The sequence below is a fragment of the Heteronotia binoei genome, chromosome 5 (assembly GCF_032191835.1).
Source record: "Heteronotia binoei isolate CCM8104 ecotype False Entrance Well chromosome 5, APGP_CSIRO_Hbin_v1, whole genome shotgun sequence".
Classification (NCBI taxonomy): Eukaryota; Metazoa; Chordata; class Lepidosauria; order Squamata; family Gekkonidae; genus Heteronotia; species Heteronotia binoei.
Window position 1 is genome coordinate 3,769,870 of NC_083227.1, and position 20,414 is coordinate 3,790,283.

Below are 20,414 nucleotides of genomic sequence, written 5' to 3' on the forward strand. Positions count from 1 at the left end.
CTGAGCAAGAGTTCAGCGGAGGCTCTTCATGGGGGGGGGAGGTATCCTTAAATTCTAGATATTCCTGGGGAAAGGTGGACATGTGATTAAGATCAGCCAAACTGGATGAGGCCAAAGGGCCATCAATCCTTTCCACTTATAATCATAGATGCTCAAAATAGGAGTCGATTGCACCTTTAAGACCAACTTGGTTTTATTCAGAACGTAAGCTTTCGCGTACATGCACTTCTTCAGACGAGAAATGAGGTCCAGTAAGCAGAGCCACATATAACTGGTGTGGTTTGGAATGCCAAATGGTACAAAGTTAAAAACCAATAGCAGAATAGTAAAATTAACAAATTCAGAAAACCTTTAATCTGGGTTGCATTAGCGTGGGAAACCATAAAGCAGTAACATGTCAGAATGTCAAAAAGAAGGATCTTACCAGACTTCCCAAGTGCTAACAGTTTCCCTCTCTCTATTCCAGCAGAAGACAATCAGAGGAATGAGAAGGGGGAGGAACTTCAACAGCAAATGCCAGATAGAGTTAAAAATGAAGACTTGAATGAAAATCTCAGGAATCGAGGCAGACCTAAAAGAAAGGCGGTGGTATGGTTGCAAAGTGTGATGGAACAAAGCGGAATGTGCATTTTTCAAAGCACAGGATAATGAAGGAAAGGAAATCCATTCAGTGTGGAACGTATTTCAGAAATAGATCACAGCTCCTTGTAAACCAAAGAATACACAGAGAGGAGAAACCTTCTGAGTATTCAGAGATGAGACATGAATTCGGTCAGAGGAGAATTCTTCAGCTGCACCAAAAAACCCACACAGGGGAAAAACCTTTTGAATGCTCAGAGTGTGGAAAGGGATTCAGTACAAGTGGCTGTCTTCAGTGTCATCAGAGAACCCATACAGGGGAGAAACCTTTTGAATGCTCAGAGTGTGGAAAGAGATTCAGTCAGAGTGGCCATCTTCACAGTCATCAGAGAACTCACACAGGAGAGAAGCCCTTTGAATGCTTAGGGTGTGGAAAGAGATTCAGTCAGAGCGGCCATCTTCAATATCATCAGAGAACCCACACAGGGGAGAAAGCTTTTGAATGCTCAGAGTGTGGAAAGAGATTCAGTTTGAAAGAAACTCTTAGACGTCATCAGAGAACGCACACAGGGGAGAAACCTTTTGAATGCTCAGAGTGTAGAAAGAGATTCAGTGAGAGAAGCTCTCTTCAAAACCATCATAGAACCCACACAGGGGAGAAACCTTTTGAATGCTCAGAGTGTGGAAAGAGATTCAGTCGGAGAGACACTTTTCAACAGCATCAGAGAACCCACACCGGGAAGAAACATTTTAAGTGCTCAGAGTGTGGAAAGAAATTCAGTCAGAGTAACCATCTTCAAAAGCATTGTAGAACCCACACAAGGGAGAAACCTTTTGAATGTTGAGGATGTGGGAAGAGATTCAGTTGAAGAAACACTTTTCAACAGCATCAGACAACCACACCGGGGAGAAACCTTTTGAATGTTCAGCGTATTGAAAGAGATTCAGTACGAGTGGCGATCTTCAAAAACATCATAGAACCGACACAAGAGAAACATTCTGAATGCTCATGGTTTGAAAAGAGATTTAGTCCGAGTGGCCATGTTCAGCTTCAGACAACCTACACTGGGGAGAAACGTTGTGATGCTCAGAGTGTGGAAAGATATTCAGTGAGAGGGGGAATCTTCAGGAGCATCAGAGATCCCACACAGGGGAGCAAACTTTCGAATGCTCAATGTCTGATTCCGGTTCACCATACCCAGAGTTGTGAATGGCGAAAGGGAGGCTTTCATGATAGAGGGATGCCATCCCAACAAATTAGACCACTCCCCTCCCCTATTGAACTTGTTTATGAGCTGTTGGCCCATCAGCCTCCGTTACCACAGTGGCAGTTGTCATCCCAGAGGGTCCAATGAGAGTCAGGGGAGCAGGCGATGGGACAGGCCTCAGAAGATGCGAGGAAACACTAATCCATTGGAGAATCCAACAATGAGAAACCCTTTGAGTGCTCAGAATGTGGAAAGAGATTCAGTATAAGTGGCCATCGTCAGAATCACCAGAGAACCTACACAAGGGAGAAACCTTTTGAATGCTCAGAGTGTGGAAAGAGATTCAAACATAGTGGCCATCTTCAGTATCATCAGAGAACTCACACAGGGGAGAAACCTTTTGAATGCTTAGAGTGTGGAAAGAGATTCAGCCAAAGTGGTGATCTTCAAAAGCAGCATAGAACCCACACAGGGGAGAAACCTTTTGAATGCTCAGAGTGCAGAAAGACATTCAATCATAGCGGCCATCTTCAATATCATCAGAGAACACACACAGGGGGGAAACCTTTTGAATTAACAGAGTGTGGAAAGAGATTCAGTTTGAAAGAAACTCTTCAATGGCATCAGAAAACTCACACAGGGGAGAAACCTTTTGAATGTTCAGAGTATGGGAAGAGATTCAGTACAAATTGCCATCTTCGACGTCATCAGAGAACCCACATGGGAGAAACCTTTTGAATGCTCAGAGTGTGGAAAGAGATTCAGTGAGAGAAGCACTCTTCAAAAACATCATAGAACCCATACTGGGGAAAAACCTTTTGAATGCTCAGAGTGCGGATAGAGATTCAGTTGGAGTGGCAGTCTTCAACATCATCAGAGAACCCACACAGGGGAGAAACCATTTAAGTGCTCAGAGTAGAAAGAAATTCAGTCAGAGTAACCATCTTCAAAAGCATTGTAGAACCGACATAAGGGAGAAACCTTTTGAATGTTGAGGATGTGGGAAGAGATTCAGTCGAAGAGACACTTTTCAACAGCATCAGAGAAACCACACCGGGGAGAAACCTTTTGAATGTTCAGAGTATGGAAAGAGATTCAGTACGAGTGGCAATCTTCAAAATTCATCATAGAACTGACACAAGAGAAACATTCTGAATGCTCAGGGTTTGAAAAGAGATTCATTCCAAATGGCCATGTTCAGCTTCAGACAACCCACACTGGGGAGAAACGTTATGATGCTCACAGTGTGGAAAGACATTCATTGAGAGGGGGAATCTTCAGGAGCATCAGAGATCCCACACAGGGGAGCAAACTTTCGAATGCTCAATGTCTGGCTCCAGTTCACCATACCCAGAGTTGTGAATGGCGAAAGAGAGAATTTCCTGACAGAGGGACGCCATCCCAACAAATTAAACCACTCTCCTCCCCCATTGAACTTGCTTATGAGCTGTTGGCCCATCAGCCTACGTTACTGCAGTGGCAGTTGTCATCCCGGAGGGTCCAATGAGAGTAAGGGGAGCAGACGATGGGAGAGGCCCCAGATGAAATGAGGACAGACTGATGCATCAGAGAATCTACGAGTGAGAAACCCTTTGAGTGCTCAGAGTGTGGGAATGGATTCATTTAGAGTGGCACTCTTCAACTATGTCAAAGAACCCACACATAGGGTGGAACATTGGACCGCCCAGATTGGTAAAAAAGATTCAGTCAGTGCGATGGTTTTCGAAAGCATCTGTGAACTCATTTTAACTCATTTTAAATTTTCAGAATGTGGAAAGAGATGCTGTTGCAGTAGCACTCTTGATGGCAACTGATATCCCACACAGGGAAGACACAATTGTAATGTTTGTTGCATTGAAAGAGATTCGGTCAGAGCGATACTCTCCTGCTGCGTCAAGGAACCCACAAAGGAGGATCCATTTAACCGCTTAGCCTGTAAAAAGAGCCTTCCCCCATTTCGCACCTAAAAGACAAGAACAGACCATAGAAAGTACTGAATAGATGCCAACCTCTATAAAAGGCTCAAATCTACAGGGAAAAAAATCCCTTACCCTAATCAGAAAGAAATGTTAGCCATGTTGACAAACCCAGAAAGAACCCACAGAGAAGAAAACAAGGAAGGGCAATGCGATCTCCAGATCAGAAAAATCAACTGATCTCTGTTAGATTTTGTTATTTTAATATTTACTTTCCAAATGTTCTCCCGTTGAGCTGGAACAATGGGAGAAGGTCTGGAAAGTAAATATCAAAATAATGCAATCAGTGTCATTTAATGAGAATATGTATAAAATGTTTTATTGATGGTACATAACACCTGTGAAATTGGCAAAAATGTATCCAGGGATGTCTAATGAATGCTGGAAATGTAAAAACAATGAAAGTCCTTTTTTCATATGTGGTGGTCCTGTAAAAGAGCTAATAGATATTGGAGTATGATACATGAGTTATTGTAGAAAATGTCGGTGTTGACACTGCCATTTAAACCAGAAATGTTTTTGTTTAATATTAGGCCTGATGGATTGGATAGAAATGTTAAGCATATAATTCTTCATGTTAATACTGCTGCTAGGGTATTGTATGTGAAATATTGGAAGAAAGAAGAAACACCATCAGAAGAAGAAAGCAGTAGAGAAGTGGAACCTTTAAGACCAACCAAGTTTTATTCAAATTCGTATGGTCTAAGCAGACTTTTTGTTGTAGGCAAAAAAACATCTGGAGAGCTACCATTGGCCACCCCTGTTATAGACTGTTGTGAAATCTAGTTCTGCAAATTTAAGAAGAAGATAGAAGATTAATTCAGCTCGCAGAAATTATATAAAATGGGATATTGAAGTATATATGTATGGATGGTATTACTTCTTCTTTTCCTTGTCCCATTCCCCTTCCCCTTCCCCCTTGAGTTTAATAAAACTGTATTTGAAAGAATAGAAGAATCCACCCAAAGGAGGAATCTCATCAGTGCTCTATATGTCGGAAGGGCCTGAAGTAGGATTAATTTGGGCTGAAAGAAAAAGGTAAATAAGAATGCTAAGGGTACAGACTACCCCTTCCCCACAGGGCCATGTTTTTGCTGCATGGGGATGGCACGAAGGTGTGGATCTGTGATTTCCAGGGTGCAACCCCTGCCCATAGACATGATGTATGATATTTCTTCATGGTGAACTTGAGGAGATCCAAAGCAAAAATCATGAAGCTCCATGAGGATACCTGCTTTGGAGTCATGGTTTTCTTGCATGGTGTTTCCACAGGGCTTTGAATCCACGATTTCCAGGGTGCAAGCTCTGACCATGGACACAATATGTAATTTGAGGGTGAGCTTGGGGTTACTCAATGCAGAAATCATGAAAATCCATGAGGATCCCTGCTTCAAAACCATGTTTTTGCAAAACGGTGTCTCCACAAAGCCTTGGATCTGTGATTTCTGGGGTTCAAGCTTGTTAGCAAGTAAAACATATAGAGTGTACCCCTATATGACACAAGGGGATCTTTATTCAAATATGCTGGGAAGAACACCTTCAGAAAGGACACCAAATCTCAAGCTCTTAAATTTATGAAGAATTTATTTAAGTATTAGTCAATACATGAATTTAAAGGTTTAGGGATAACATGTGATCACAAGATTACATAGTTACATTCTTGTATGGCTACAGCCTTCCCTAGCCTACCACATTTGATAAAAGCAAAGCCATTGTATAGATACCACAGAGCATTTCATTCTCACCTCTTCTAGGCCTTCAGGTGGTTGTGTATGAAGAAATGGGGAAGATGGAGGGGGTCAGGCTTCTCAGGAATTGCTGTTTTTGTTAATTGGATCCTCATACCAATTTATGCTCTTCTCCAAGATGTCTGCCCCTCTCTGACAAATCAGAGACGAGAAAACTAGCTTTGGTCATCTTTTGGCTGGAAAGCCCCAAATTAGTACATCTGGATACTTTCCAGTGCCCAAAACCCCTGTTACATAAGGAAACCACCTGTATTGCCAAATATCAGAGAGGGGTCAAGGAACTCTAAAAGAAAATCTCCATCTGATACCAGGGATCCCAATTTCCCTACCCTGGGACCAAAGACCCAGAATCTCCATTGGGTGCTTGAGAACCCAATCTAATCCATTCTGATCATATTCATATTGATTCCCCATTTGTCCCTAGGAACATAAATACAATCAAAGCATACAGGAACATAACATGCAATCATACAGCCAATATGTATTTATACATATAGGAGTTCAGGGCCATATATTTCCCCCCCATATATATATAAGCATGCAAGTATGTACAGGGAATCATATAATCCCATATATGTTCTGTGTGAGTAGCTATGCCCTTCAACACAAACAGTTGTATAGAAACATCATAATCTGTGATTTCTGAGGTGCGATCTCTGTCCATGGACATGATATCTGATTTGATGGTGAGCTTGGGATGACTCAATGCAGAAATCATGAAGATCTGTGAGGATCCGTGATCTGGAACCTTGTTTTGGCCACATGGTGTTGCGGTGAGGCTGTGGAGCCATGATTTCTGGACTCTAAGCTCTGCCCATGGACATGATATGTTATTTGATGATCAAACCCAAAATCCCTGAGGATCTGTGCTTAAAAACTAGGCCGTTGCTCCTTGGTGTTGCCATGAAGCTGCGACGTGTTGTGATGTGATGTTGGGGAGGATCAAGCAAAAACCCTGGGGATCCACAAGGACCCACGCTTAACGGCTTTGCTTCATCGTGTTGCCACGAAGCCATGGAGCCACAATTTATGTGGTTCAAGCTCTGCCCATATACATGGTTAAAGATTTTATGCTGAGGTTGGGGGGATCCTAAGCAAAAATCATAAGGATCCATGCTTTAGAAACAGTTGTGGTGCCACAAATCAATGGAGACATGATTTCTGTGGTGCTGCCTACAGTCTAACAATGTTCTAGAGCATGAGGCTACTTTAATTTCATTTCAGTGTAAAAACCATGTGAATTCATGAGGATCTGTGCTTTGGAACCATATTTTTGCAGTGCTGTGGCGCCACAAATCTGTGGAAGCATGGGTTTTGTTGTGGTACCACCTGCAATCTAAGACACACTCTACTGTATGATGGTGATTTTCTTTTGATTCAATGTAAAAATCATACGAATTCATGAAGATCTGTTTAGACCCGACTTTTATCCAGACCCTCTCCAGAGACCACAGAGATCAGCGCCCCCTGTGGGAAAGGGTGACTGCAGAGGGCAGCGGGGGGGGGGGTGTCTTTGTGGAATCAAAGCCAAAGCCCACCTCCCCCCCAGTCTCCAGGCATTCCGTACCTGGAGTTGGCAACCCTCACAGAGGGAGGAATTCTTCAGAAGGACCCTGAGAATAGGCAGAGGATGGAGGTGAACAGTTCAGGTTTGCCCACAGCCTGGAGGAAGGTCTGAGTTCAAACCTGACTCCTTCGGCCTAGCCTTCCCTCTGGGACTGGTCTACCTTGCAGGGTGGGTGGATGGTGCAGAGAAGAGGGAAGGGCCCAGTGGAGCTCCTGGAAGAAGGGTGGAGTGGAAATGGCTAACTCAGTTGGGGAATTTACCAGGAGGGCAGAAGAAGACGGCGACATTGGATTTATATTCCGCCCTAAACTCAAGAGTTGCAGAGTGGCTCACAATCTCTTTTATCACCCTCCCTCACAACAGACCCCCTGTGAGGTGGGTGGGGCTGAGAGGACTCTCACAGCAGCTGCCCTTTCAAGGACAATCCCTGCCAGAGCTATGGCTGACTCAAGGCCATTCCAGCAGCTGCAAGGGGAGAAGTGGGGAATCAAACCCGGTTCTCCCAGATAAGAGAGCTATGGCTGACCCAAAGCCATTCCAGCAGCTGCAAGTGGGGGAGTGGGGAATCAAACCCAGTTCTGCCAGATAAGAGAGCAATGGCTGACCCAAGGCCATTCCAGCAGCTGGAAGAGGAGGAGTGGGGAATCCAACCCGGTTCTCCCAGATAAGAGAGCTCTGGCTGACCCAAGGCGATTCCAGCAGCTGGAAGAGGAGGAGTGGGGAATCCAACCCGGTTCTCCCAGATAAGAGAGCTCTGGCTGACCCAAGGCCATTCCAGCAGCTGGAAGTGGAGGAGTGGGGAATCCAACCCGGTTCTCCCAGATAAGAGAGCTCTGGCTGACCCAAGGCCATTCCAGCAGCTGGAAGTGGAGGAGTGGGGAATCCAACCCGGTTCTCCCAGATAAGAGAGCTACGGCTGACCCAAGGCCATTCCAGCAGCTGCAAGTTGAGGAGGGGGGAATCCAACCTGGTTCTCCCAGATAAGAGAGCTACGGCTGACCCAAGGCCATTCCAGCAGCTGCAAGTGGAGGAGTGGGGAATCAAACCCAGTTCTGCCAGATAAGAGAGCAATGGCTGACCCAAGGCCATTCTAGCAGCTGCAGGTGGAGGAGTGGGGAATCAAACCTGGTTCTCCCAGATGAGAGTCCGCACACTTAACCACTGCACCAAACTGGCTCCAGGAAACATAATGCCCTAGAGCAGGGGTCCTCAACCTTTTTAAATAGGGGGCCAGTTCACTGTCCCTCAGACTGTTGGAGGGCCGGACTGCCGTTACTGTACAAGGCCGCGGGCCATCAGTTCTCCGTCTTCTGCATCTCTCTCCCTTCCCCACACCACACACCCTGGCCTGGGAACTCACCTCACCTCGGTATCACCTCACACTCTGTCTCCGCCGCCTCAGCCCAGTGCCGGAAGTGTGCGTTGCTAACGCAAGTTTAAGTCGAACGTCACTTCCGGTCTGATTTTGCCATAACCCGGCGGGCCCCATAAATGTCCTCAGCGGGCCGCATGTGGCCCGCGGGCCGTAGGTTGAGGACCCCTGCCCTAGAGACACCTCCCTCTAAAACAGCCATCTTCTGCAAGGGAACTGACTTCTGCAGCCTGGGGATAAATTTTAATTTGGAGAGACCCCGCCAGGAGGTGGCCAGCCTAGCAGAGACCCTGCAGTTAACCCCCTTCCTCCAGCCGGGGGTCCTTCGCCTTCAGCCCCCTGCCCCCCCCCCCCCAGCTGTGCACCGTCGCCTGCCGGACCCCCAAGTGGCCATCCGCATTTCCCTGAGCTTGCAAAGAAAGGCCAGGAGCTCCAAAGCGGTTTTCTTTCCAGGGGGGCAACAGAACCGTTCAACAGTCTGTTTGAAGAAGAAGAGCCTGATCTCATCATCACTACCCCCCCCCCTTGTGTTTGATGGTCCTTATTCTAGGAGGGGGGTCCCAGCTGCAGCCTCCTTTTCCTGAGCTGCCTCGACAGCACCGGGCATTCCCCGGGAGGAGCGCAGCCCCCTGCAGCAGAGTTACCCCCGAGCAGCCCCATTGAGCAGCCTACATGAAGCTCCTCTGCAGCACTGAAAGGGTTAAGGCCGCCGAGCTGCTTGCTAGAGAGGCCGAGCAAGGAGGGGGGGCAGGAGAGGAAGGGGGCTTTTCCTGGGGGAGAGGGAGGGATTTGCATTTGCAGGGCGAAGCTTCAGAGAAGGAGCTGCAGGAGGAGGGAAAAGCCGTGCAGCAGCTGGACCCCGCAAAAATTTACTTGGAAGTAAGTGGGAGAGATTGGGAATAAGCATTTAGACATTGGGAGGGAGGCAGGGATCATCCCAAACCAGGGCTGTCCTAGATTGGCCACCTCCCTCCGGTGCAGCCATCCCCCCCTCCCCCCGGAACCTCTGTCAGCTGGAGGTGGGTTCTAATTCTGGGAGAACTTCAGGTTCTGGAGGTGACAAACCAAGAGATTCACGGAAACAGCTAAAGCCACCATAATCAAGTACTGTGAATGCACAACGAGCAAAATGTACTATGGATGCAAATATTATTTTTTGTGCTCAGTAATCAATAAAAGCAGTCCACCTCTTTCATGCCTATATCCGTTGCGCAGTTCACATTATGCAGTGCCCTAAATGTCGCTGAAAGTGCAGGCGTCTTCTCAGCCTCTCACAACAGCAGGCAGAAAGTGCTTCTGCTAAGCCTGTATTTCTTGACTAGGGAAAAGGAAAGGTCCCCTGTGCAAGCACCAGTCGTTCCAGACTCTGGGGTGACGTTGCTTTCACAACGTTTTCACGGCAGACTTTTGATGGTTTGCCATTGCCTTCCCCGGTCATCTACGCTTTCCCCCCAGCAAGCTGGGGACTCATTTGACCGACCTCGGAAGGATGGAAGGCTGAGTCAACCTGGAGCCGGCTACCTGAAAACCCAGCTTGCAGAAAGACTTCTCAATTTCATATGTCCATTTCAGTGCAAAGGGGAAGCCTTGTGTGGATGGAATGGATCAATTTCTCAGGAATTTCTTTGGCACTGTAGTAAACTTGGTTAGTTATTTATTCAGGGTAGTTGATTGACGATTTTGGCTTCAGCCACTTAGAGGTTGGTAACTCTTTTAGGCACCAGATGTTCAGCTATGTAAGCGGAGTTTGTTGGGGAGTAGCAATAATCAGACTCTTTCAATGTAAGAAAAGTTAAATATACAAAACTGACATTCTCTTGCTGGTCATTTTCATTCTGCAACCCACCAGCCAAAGCAGGCCTCTTGGGGAGTGGGATGAGTTAAGAAAGGGGGTGGGAGGGAAGTCCAGCCTGCACTGGAATCGGCTGCAGCCCCATCCTAAGACCTGATGTGGGCCAGTGTGGGGCTGGGGCTGCCACCAGCAGAGGAGAGGAACATTTTAAATACCTCTGTTGCCAAGGCGGAGAGCACCTAGCAACTCTACAGGTGATCATGGAAACACCACCAACACCCAATCAGAGCATTTGACAGTTCCACCAACAGGCAGACAGGTGTGGACTATGCTGATGTGGCCACACCCCCAATATATATAAGGTCTGGACCAAAAAATGCCACACAAAAATCCACCACTGAGGATCATGGTATGTAAATACACCAGGGAGTTCTACCAGTGTGGGTTGGAGTCCCCACCTGCATCGGAGTTTTGCAAAGTGGGCACCCAGGGAGAGAACACGCCTGCTCCAAACGCATCACCCCTGCCCCATCCCTCCACAGCTCACTTGGCAGAGGCAGCTGTAACACAAGGCCAGATTCTCCCTCCTGTGCTGGGGTTGGGGTGGGAGGAAGGGCATGCTTTTGCCAGGCGAAAGAGGCACAGACCCGCAGGCAGCACAACAGTTATTTATTCAAGGTAGTTGATTATTTTGGCTTCACCCCGTAGAGGTTGGTTACTCTGTTAGGCACCGGTCTTGTTCAGCTTTGTAAGCGGAGTTTGTCGGGGATAAGCGATAACCAGTGTAAGAAAAGTTAACTGTATGAAACTGACATTCTCTTGCTGCTCTTTTTCATTCTGCAAACCAACAACCGAAGCAGGCCTTTTGGGGAGTGGGGTGAGTTAAGAAAGGGGTGGGGGCTGGGGGAAGGGAAGTCCAGCCTGCACTGGCTGCAGCCCCATCCTAACCTCCGGATGTGGGGCCAGTGTGGGGTTGGGGCTGCCCAGCAGAGGAGAGGAACATTTTAAAAACCCTTTAGCAAAGGTGGAGAGCGCCTAGCAACCCCATTGGTGCTCATGCAAGCACCACCCACACCCACCAATCAGAGCATTAGGCGGCTCCCCTGACAGGCAGAGAGGGGTGGAGCTTGGTGATGTGGCCATGCCCCAATATATACAAGGTCTGGAGGAACAAAGGCCACACAAGAATCCACCACTGTGAGAATCATGGCATGTAAATACACCAGGGGAATCCACGGATCTGGGTTCCAGTCCCCATCAGTGTTTTGCAAAGTGGGCACCCAGGGAGAGAACACGCCTGCTCCAAACACATTGCCCCTGCCCCATCCCTCCGTAACTCACTTGGCAGAGGCAGCTGTAACACGATGCCAGATTCTCCCTCCTGCACTGGGGTTGGGGTGGGAGAAAGGGCATCTTATGCCAGACGAGAGAGGCACAGACCCCCAGGCAGCACAACAGGGAGGAACACCAGGGCACAGTCCCAGGAGGGGGGTGGGGTTTCAGATCTTGTTAAGGGAGATGCCAACAAGACTTTGAAGCCTGCCTTTGGGGGGTCAGGAGGCCCAGAAAGGAATCCCAGATGGGATCACATGTGTTCAATCATTCATGCTGATTGGCTGGTCGCATGGCAGGTATTTTGACTGACTCTTCCGCCAACTAGCATCTCCACCACTGAGGTTCTTAGTAGCCATGCAAAGGTGTTCAAGGTCTTGGTGTAGGTTTTGTTCCAAATAGTCTGGACTCTGGAAAATGGTCCTTCTTTCAGGGTGAGCTAGAATATGAGGCTGGGAGAAAACTGTGATAATTCTCTGGATGAAGGACATGTGGTATATTCCCTGCTTCTTTTTGGGAATGGAAGTTGTATTTATTATGTGCATATATGTGTCTGCCGATTTCTCTGTGTGTATATATCTTCCTTTCGACACACTCCTGTCTGCCTTCTCAGGGAGAAGCCTCCCTTCAGAGCCAAGTAGTTTTAGTAGGTAGTTTTAAATTGTTTATAACTTTGTTGTCATCCTCCCAGAGCCAGTTCGTGGGAAAGGGCGGAGTACAAGTTAACAAAAACACAACAAAGTGAATAAAGGCAACTTTTGAAAGACAGAGGTGGCCCAAGAGAAGCGGAAGGAGATGGAAGAGCAGCACCCAGAAGGACCTGGAGCTGGCAAGAGAGCGAGAAAGAGCCCCGATCCCATTCAACCTGGAAGCGGTGAGGAATTCTGGGAAAGGCCTGTGTCAGAGGTCCTGACTAAGGACACCATGACCTCAGATGTGCATTGCCAATGCTTCCGGCAGTTCCGCTACCATGAGGCCGATGGGCCCCGAGAGGTTTGCAGCCAGCTCCATGGACTTTGCAGCCAGTGGCTGAAGCCGGAGAGGCACACCAAGAAGCAGATCGTGGACCTGGTGATCCTGGAGCAGTTCCTGACTCTCCTGCCCCAGGAAATGCAGGGCTGGGTCAGAGGATGTGGGCCGGAGACCAGTTCCCAGGCGGTGGCCCTGGCTGAAGGTTTCCTCCTGAGCCAGGCAGAGGAGAAGAGGCAGGCAGAACAGGTGAGGGGATTTCCTCCAGATGTGTCTAATTCAAACAACAATATCTGACCTTATCTTAAGGTTTTCTTGCCAGATAATTGCCCAGAGCTTCTTCTGCTAGAGAATTTCTGACCCCTGCAGATAACTCACCAAATCTGCTGAGAGAAGGGTGCAGAGTCTGGGAGAGGGGCAGGATCCCTTCCTTGGTCTCTTTTCCATTCCATCTCTTACCCCTCTCCCTGGCTGCTGTTTCAGATGCAGGGACCACCTTTGGAGATGGAAGCTGCAATCCCCGAGGCAGAAGGAGCTTCCTTAGAGCAGGGGCAGAGGGTGCAGGCGGTGGAGCGTGCCCAAGATGCCCTCTCCTGTGGTAAGGACTCCTTGTGCCTGGGTGCCGTTGGGGCAGCCTGTGAATGTGGAGGGTAGAGAGTTCAGGTCAGGTGAAAATGAAGCAACTCAGAGTTAATTGGTGGCACTCAATGTCCACAAATTGTGATGCCTCTAAAATGAGATTAGACAAATTCCTCAAGGTCAATTTCTGTCATTAATTTAAAAATATATATTCCTATCTCACCTTCCTTCCATGAAGGTCATGAATTGCCGAGGGGGAATGCAGACAAGCCTCAGCAGAGCCCTTCAGCCTGGGGAATCAAGGGAGCCCCCACCTTCTGGGGGAGCAGAGCTCTGGAAAGCACTCCTAGGGGCCAATAATCCTGGGGAAATGTGGCTTCGGTGCCTGTGCTTGAAGGGTCATCGGGGGGGGGGCTGCTGTGGGCAGCAGGGGGTGGGGGGCTGCGGCTTGGCCCACCCAGCAGCTGTGGGGAGGGTCTTGGGGTGGGGGTTGGGACAGATGTGATGCCATGTTGAAGTTACATCTGGCAGAAAACTTTGCTGTGCAGTTAGCATGCCCAGAGACACTCTGGAAACTCATTCTTATGACCTTCAAGTTCTCATAGAGGAAACCCAAGTCCCACAGAAGCCTGAAATATGTTGGCAGCATTGATAATCCCTGAGGCTCGCTGGTCCCTGGTGCTTCTCTTCTGCCTCTCCCAGAATGTAGTAAAAGTTATTAAAAACTGGGAATGTAGGTAGGGCAAGGTTTCATAATTCTGGGAAGGGGGTTTGTGAAGCCGGGAACAGACAAGCAAACAGCCTTCTTCCTCCCTTGTCTCAGTAACATGCAGTGAAGAGATGCCACTGAGCCATTGTCTTTTCAGATGTGTGGAAACAGCTGCTGCACCTGCAAACCAGGTAGGAGAGGGGACACAGCGAGAGATCCTTTGAATGCCGTTGCATTTACGCATCCCAAGCCTTACTTTCCATACCTTCCCAGACAACTCCCTTCCAGAGGTGCAAACTCTGCCTGGCGTGATCTCTGATGAGGGGGGAATCTTTGTTGTTCTTCCAGGGTCCCTTTTCCTTTGAGGAGGTGTCCGTCTCTTTCACGGAGGCAGAGTGGGCCCTGCTGGATCCAGGACAAAGAATTCTGTACAGGGAAGTCATGCTGGAGAACTATGGGAATTTGGCCTCTCTGGGTAAGGATCTTTTAGTGCAGCTTGCTGCCACTGTGATGAGGAATGAATGCAAATATTGAATAGCATTGCATCATTTTGAGGACTTTTCCGCTACTTGGGAAGGGCTATGGATACTGGTAGAGCATCTGCTTGGAATGAAAAGGTCCCCAGTTCAATCGCCAGCATCTCCAGAGATAAAGATCTGGTAGGAGGTGAAATGAAAGACTGAGATCATGGAGAGCCGATACTGGATTGAATAGATAATACTGACTTCAAGGAAGCAAGGATCTGATTCAATGTCAGGAAACTTCAGGTGTTCACAGAATCATTGAACTGGAACTGACCTCCAGGGTCATCTAGTCCAACCCCCTGCAAAATGCAGAGAACCCACGAGGGCGAAATATAGGGCCCATCTATAGTATGTAGTGACACCGGGTGAAAGAACTGCGAATAACAAATCTACCATTCGAAAGGGGGTCCTTATGTATCAGCCACCCCAAACCTATTTCAAGTGAAGGCAGTTGCAGAAATGCTCTGTGGCACTCTGATTGGCCCCTCCTCTTCCAGCTCTGCCCCTCTTGAGAGGGTTCAGACCAAATTCCTTAGAGCAGTCTTTCAGGTCCCCAGATGTGTCCCGAATGTACTATTATGACTAGAAATTGGCACACTGAAGATGGAAGCCAAACGTTATTTTGGCTTCACTCCATTACTGGCTTAAAAGGAACTTTCAACCTGAGGGACTAGTCCATCTGCTATTATCAGATACTTTTCAAACTAAATGGCTGAAATCGATGCATAACAAATTACAATTACTTGGATTCTCCCACCAGTGATTCTAGCCATGAGCTGGGATCAGGCCAAGGTAGGTCTTAAGCAGAGGATATAGAGAGACAAGCAGATATTCAGCAATATCCCAAATGCAGAGTGCCCAGTCAAATTAGATACTGTTTGGTCAAAATGGCACATCTAACACACCTTGATGTAAATAAACTCAGAAAAGCCTTCACACTAGCTGGATGTGAGGCTCTCCCCTGGGCGGTGCTAGAGGGCAGATTCAAAAGAGTTCCTTTTGCACAGAGACTTTGTGAATGTGAGTCTGGGGAGACAGAATCTATCGAGCATTGTGAAGCTGAGATGTTAGTGGTATAATGAGGTTCAAGTTAGATTAATTCAGCCTCGTATAAAAGAGATGGCTGGGCAGACAGACTTGGATTGCTGTAATAAACAGTTATCTGATGGAAATCATTTTATTACTAAGACTGTGGCTAAATTTGGGGTGGCACAGGGTTGCATTCAAAAGGTACAGTTTAATTTGTGAAGCTGTAAAACTTTTTTTTGTCTTGTTAATTTCTTATATATTTCCTATTTGTATACTGTAGATTCATTTTGGTGCCCCTTGTTGAAGTGTGGAATTGTTAGAATTGTTCTGGCTGGAGGCTGTAATAAAATTCCATTCCTATCACCTTTGCCGCATGCCCAGAAGATGGCAAAAAAAACCCAGGCCTGGAGGAACCTTTTCTAAACTGGCCTGGAGGAATTTGTTTCCTGATCCCAAAGCGGGAGTCGCATTTCCCAGGGCTGTAAGAAAGTGTCACAAGACCTAAGCTCCAATGCAGCACTTCCTTTCCACCCTCTCATTGTCTACCTAACTTCACAGAATCAGCATTGGTGTCAGATGGCCTCAGTTGCCCTTCTGCAAGTACACACACATGAACAACGCAAGAAGCTGCTATGTAATGAATCAGTCCCTTGGTCCATTGAAGTCATTTCTCCCAGCGTCTAATCCATAAGACAGAAAGCCAGTGTTCCACACAAAAAACTGATGAGACTTTTTATTTTTCAGCAATCTCTAAAGACAGCGTATTCAGGCTACTTGTAAGAGAAACAAAACAACTTCCAGTTATAGATAACAAAACTTACACACTATGCTGTTTGAACTCTTAGCACAGTTTCCACCTGGGTCCCCCTTTTTACCTCAGCAACAGCCTGTTCAGATCCCTTTTAAAATATATGAAAAAATTGATTAAGGATTTTAAAGTAAGACATCACAAAACAGCAGTTTCTGCAGTTCAGCAACAGTAAAAGAAGAAAAGGTAACTGTTCTATCTAAGATATGAAGTACTTAGAAGGCACCTCTTGTTGCACCATAAGAATTTCAACTGTAGCCTAAATGACTCTAGAGAGAACTATTCTTCATGATGCAGCAAGAAACCATCCAGGTGTACTAGCATGCCATGAGCATCAAGTTAGCCCGGCTTCCCTCTTATCCATCTCTGTATTATAGTTTCTACCTCTCAAGGGTCAGGTGGTCCTAATGACCCAATTAAGGGTCCAGCTTGATGGAATTTTCTAGGGGCTCTCAGCACCTTCCTAATCCCCTCACGCTTCTGTTTACAGAACTGGATACAGAGTCTCAAGGTTAACCAATGACCACATTCTGGGATCTGGCCTTGGAAAAGATCTTGATGTTAGCTGCAGGCAGACTCAAATTATGAACACCAAGGAGTCACACCTGGCCACTTAGTAATCCCTGTAACCCTTGGGGGAACTTGGGTTCTTTCTTTCCCCATGTGAGAATGATCGCTTTCTCTCTCTGTGGTTTCCTCTGTGCAAAAGAATCCAGACATATAAGAGAGACTATGGTGGAGACAGAAAATGGCCTTGCATCCAAAGAAAGGGTGGAGAGTTCTTCTAGAGGATCCCAAGAGCATATCGCCTTCCCCAAAGAGCTGGCTGATGTCAGTTCTGGGACTCTCCTCAATTCGAGAAGGCTTCCAGTGTGGTCAGAATGTTAGGTCTATTGATAGATAGAAACAGTAGTTTCTATCTATGTCTGTGTCAGAACTGGCTTACGTTTGGGGTGGCCAGTCCTGTATACCTTATCTGGGGCGTTATGCAGCCCGCCAAACCTACAGTGCAAAAGCCCATGCAAAAGAGTATAAACTTGTTCCCACCAACACCTTTCTTCATTAAACATTTAGCAGTTTGAGCTGTCTCAAAGCTGTGCATCCTTGAGACAGAGGCTTCACTCCCTTCTACAGGGCAGAAATTAATACTTGTGATTGTTACAATGGATAGAGCAAAGAAGACGACACAGGGGGTTGGACCAGATGACCCTAGAGGTCCGTTCCAACTCTTGGATTCTATGAATCAGAATCTCAGAGCGGCCCCCAATCTCCTTTATCTTCCTCCCCCACAACAGACACCCTGTGAGGTGGATGGGGCTGAGAGACCTCTCACAGAAGCTGCCCCTTCGAGGACAACCTCTGCGAAAGCTATGGCTGACCCAAGGCCATTCCAGCAGCTGCAAGTGGAAGAGTGGGGAATCAAACCCGGTTCTCCCACATAAGAGTCTGCACACTTAACCACTACACCAAACCAAGCAGGCACAATGCACGCTCCCCAATTCCAAAGAGAACTAAAATACAGAAATATAAAAATGGCAAGGCCCCTTGAAAGCTGAGAGTGAGCATCCATCAATGTTATACCAAGGCAACAGGCGAGGAATAAGCATGTGGGACTCCTGATTCACTTCTGAGCAACTTTTTGTTTAGTACAGTCATACAGGCCAGTGGGAAAAGAGGAAGGGAGGGAGGCCTTCTCTGAGCCTGAAATCTGGAGAGTCCAAAACCCCTTCTAAGCAAGAGTTCAGCTGAGGCTTTTCATGGGAGGGGGAGGTATCCTTAAATACTAGATATTCTTGGGGAAAGGTGGACATGTGGTTAAGATCAGCCAAACGGGATGAGGCCAAAGGGCTATCAATCCTTTCCGCTTATAAACATTTAGATGCTGTTAGGTCTTACCAACTTTTCCAAGTGCTAACAGTTTCTCTCTCTCTATTCCAGCAGAAGATGATCGGAGGAATGAGGAGGGGGAGGAACTTCATCAGCAAATGCAAGATAGAGTTAAAAATGAAGACTTGAATGAAAATTTCAGGAATCAAGGCAGATCTAAAAGAAAGAAAGGCGGTGGTATGGCTGAGAAGCGTGATGGAAGAAAGCAGAATGTATATTTTTCAAAGCAAAGGATAATGAAGGCAAGGAAATCCATTCAGTGTAGAAAATATTTCAGAAATAGATCACAGCTCCTTGTAATCCAAAGAATACACAGAGAGGTGAAACCTTCTGTATATTCAGGGATGAGAAATGAATTCAGTCAGAGTAGAATTCTTCAGCTGCACCAAAAAACCCACACAGGAGAGAAACCTTTTGAATGGTCAGAGTGTGGAAAAAGATTTATTGTGAATGGCAGTCTTCAAAATCATCAGAGAACCCACACAAAGGAGAAACCCTTTGAGTGCTCAGAGTGTGGAAAGAAATTCAGTCAGAGTGGCCATCTTCAGTATCATCAGAGAACCCACACAGGGGAGAAACCATTTGAATGCTCAGTGTGTGGAAAGAAATTCCGTGGGAGTAGCAGTCTTCAACGTCATCATAGAACTCACACAAGAGAGAATCCTTTTGAGTGCTCAGAGTGTAGAAAAACATTCCGTCACAGTGGCAGTCTTCAACTTCATCAGAGAACCCACACAGGGGAGAAACCTTTTGAATGCTCAGAGTGCGGTAAGAGATTCATTCGAAGACAAACTCTTCAGAATCATCAGAGAACCCACACAGGGGAGAAACCATTTGAATGCTCAGAGTGTGGAAAGAGATTCAGTCAGAGTGGCAGTCTTCAACTTCATCAGAGAACCCACAAAGGGGAGAAACCTTTTGAATGCTCAGAGTGTGGAAAGAAATTCAGTCGGAGTGACCATCTTCAGTATCATCAGAGAACCCACACAGGGGAGAAACCTTTTGAATGCTCAGAGTGTGGAAAGAGATTCAGTCAGAGAGAAGCTCTTCAAAGGCATCAGAGAACCCACACAAGAGAGAAAACTTTTGAGTGCTCAGAGTGTGGAAAAAGATTCCATCAGAGTGGCCGTCTTCAACTTCATCGGAGAACCCACACAGGGGAGAAACCTTTTGAATGCTCAGAATGTGGAAAGAGATTCAGTCGGAGTGGCAGTCTTCAAAGTCATCAGAGAACCCACACATGGGAGAAACCTTTTGAATGCTCACAGTGTGGAAAGAGATTCACTGAGAGTGGCCATCTTCAACGTCATCAGAGAACCCACACAGGGGAGAAACCTTTTGAATGCTCAGAGTGTGGAAGGAGATTCACTGAGAGTGGCCATCTTCAACGCCATAAGAGAACCCACACAGGGGAGAAACCTTCTGAATGCTCAGAGTGTGGAAAGAGATTCAGTCAGAGTAGTACTCTTCAACGTCATCAGAGAACCCACACAGGGGAGAAACCTTTTGAGTGCTCAGAGTGTGGAAAAAGATTCAGTCAGAGTGGCCATCTTCAATATCATAAGAGAACCCACACAGGGGAGAAACTTTTTGAATGCTCAGAGTGTGGAAAGAGATTCAGTCGGAGTGACAGTCTTCAAAGTCATCAGAGAACCCACACAGGGGAGAAATCTTTTGAATGCTCAGAGTGTGGAAAGAGATTCAGGTGGAGTGCCATACTTCAAAGGCATCAGAGAACCCACACAAGAGAGAAACCTTTTGACTGCTCGGAGTGTGGAAAAAGATTCCGTGAGAGTGGCTGTCTTCAACTTCATCAGAGAACCCACACAGGGGAGAAACCTTTTGAATGCTCAGAGTGTGGAAAGAGATTCAGTCGGAGTGGCAATCTTCAACGTCATCATAGAACTCACACAGGAGAGAAACCTTTTGAATGCTCAGAGTGTGGAAAGTTATTCAGTGAGAAGAGGAGTCTTGAACAGCATCAGAGAACACATAGAGGGGGGAATTGTTAGAATTCTCAATGTCCGGCTGTGGCTTGCCACACCTGGACTCGTTAATGACCCCAACGGACGCTTTGATGTTGGAGAGACAGCATCCCAATGAATGAGACCACTCCCCGCCCCCCCTTGAACTTGCTGATAAACTCCAAACACGAGAAACCTTTTCAGTGCTTAGAGTGTGAGAGAAGATTCAGTTAGAGTGGCACTCTTCAGCTGTCTCAAAGTACCCACACATGGGGAGAAAACCTTTGAGTGTGCAGATTCAGTCAGTGTGACAATTTTCAAAAGCATATATGAACTCTTATAAGGGAGAAGCCTTTTGGCTTTTCAGACTG

The 20,414-nt window shown here is 46.9% G+C and overlaps 1 protein-coding gene across 1 annotated transcript; it reads left to right on the forward strand.

Moving 5' to 3' along the window:
• The first annotated feature begins 220 nt into the window (after positions 1 to 220).
• On the forward strand, positions 221 to 20,091 carry LOC132571563 (oocyte zinc finger protein XlCOF6.1-like). The gene is given in 4 exon segments (XM_060238363.1): positions 221 to 251; positions 467 to 588; positions 18,823 to 19,096; positions 19,178 to 20,091. Coding segments are annotated over 4 exon segments (1,341 nt in total).
• The last annotated feature ends 323 nt before the right edge of the window (positions 20,092 to 20,414 follow it).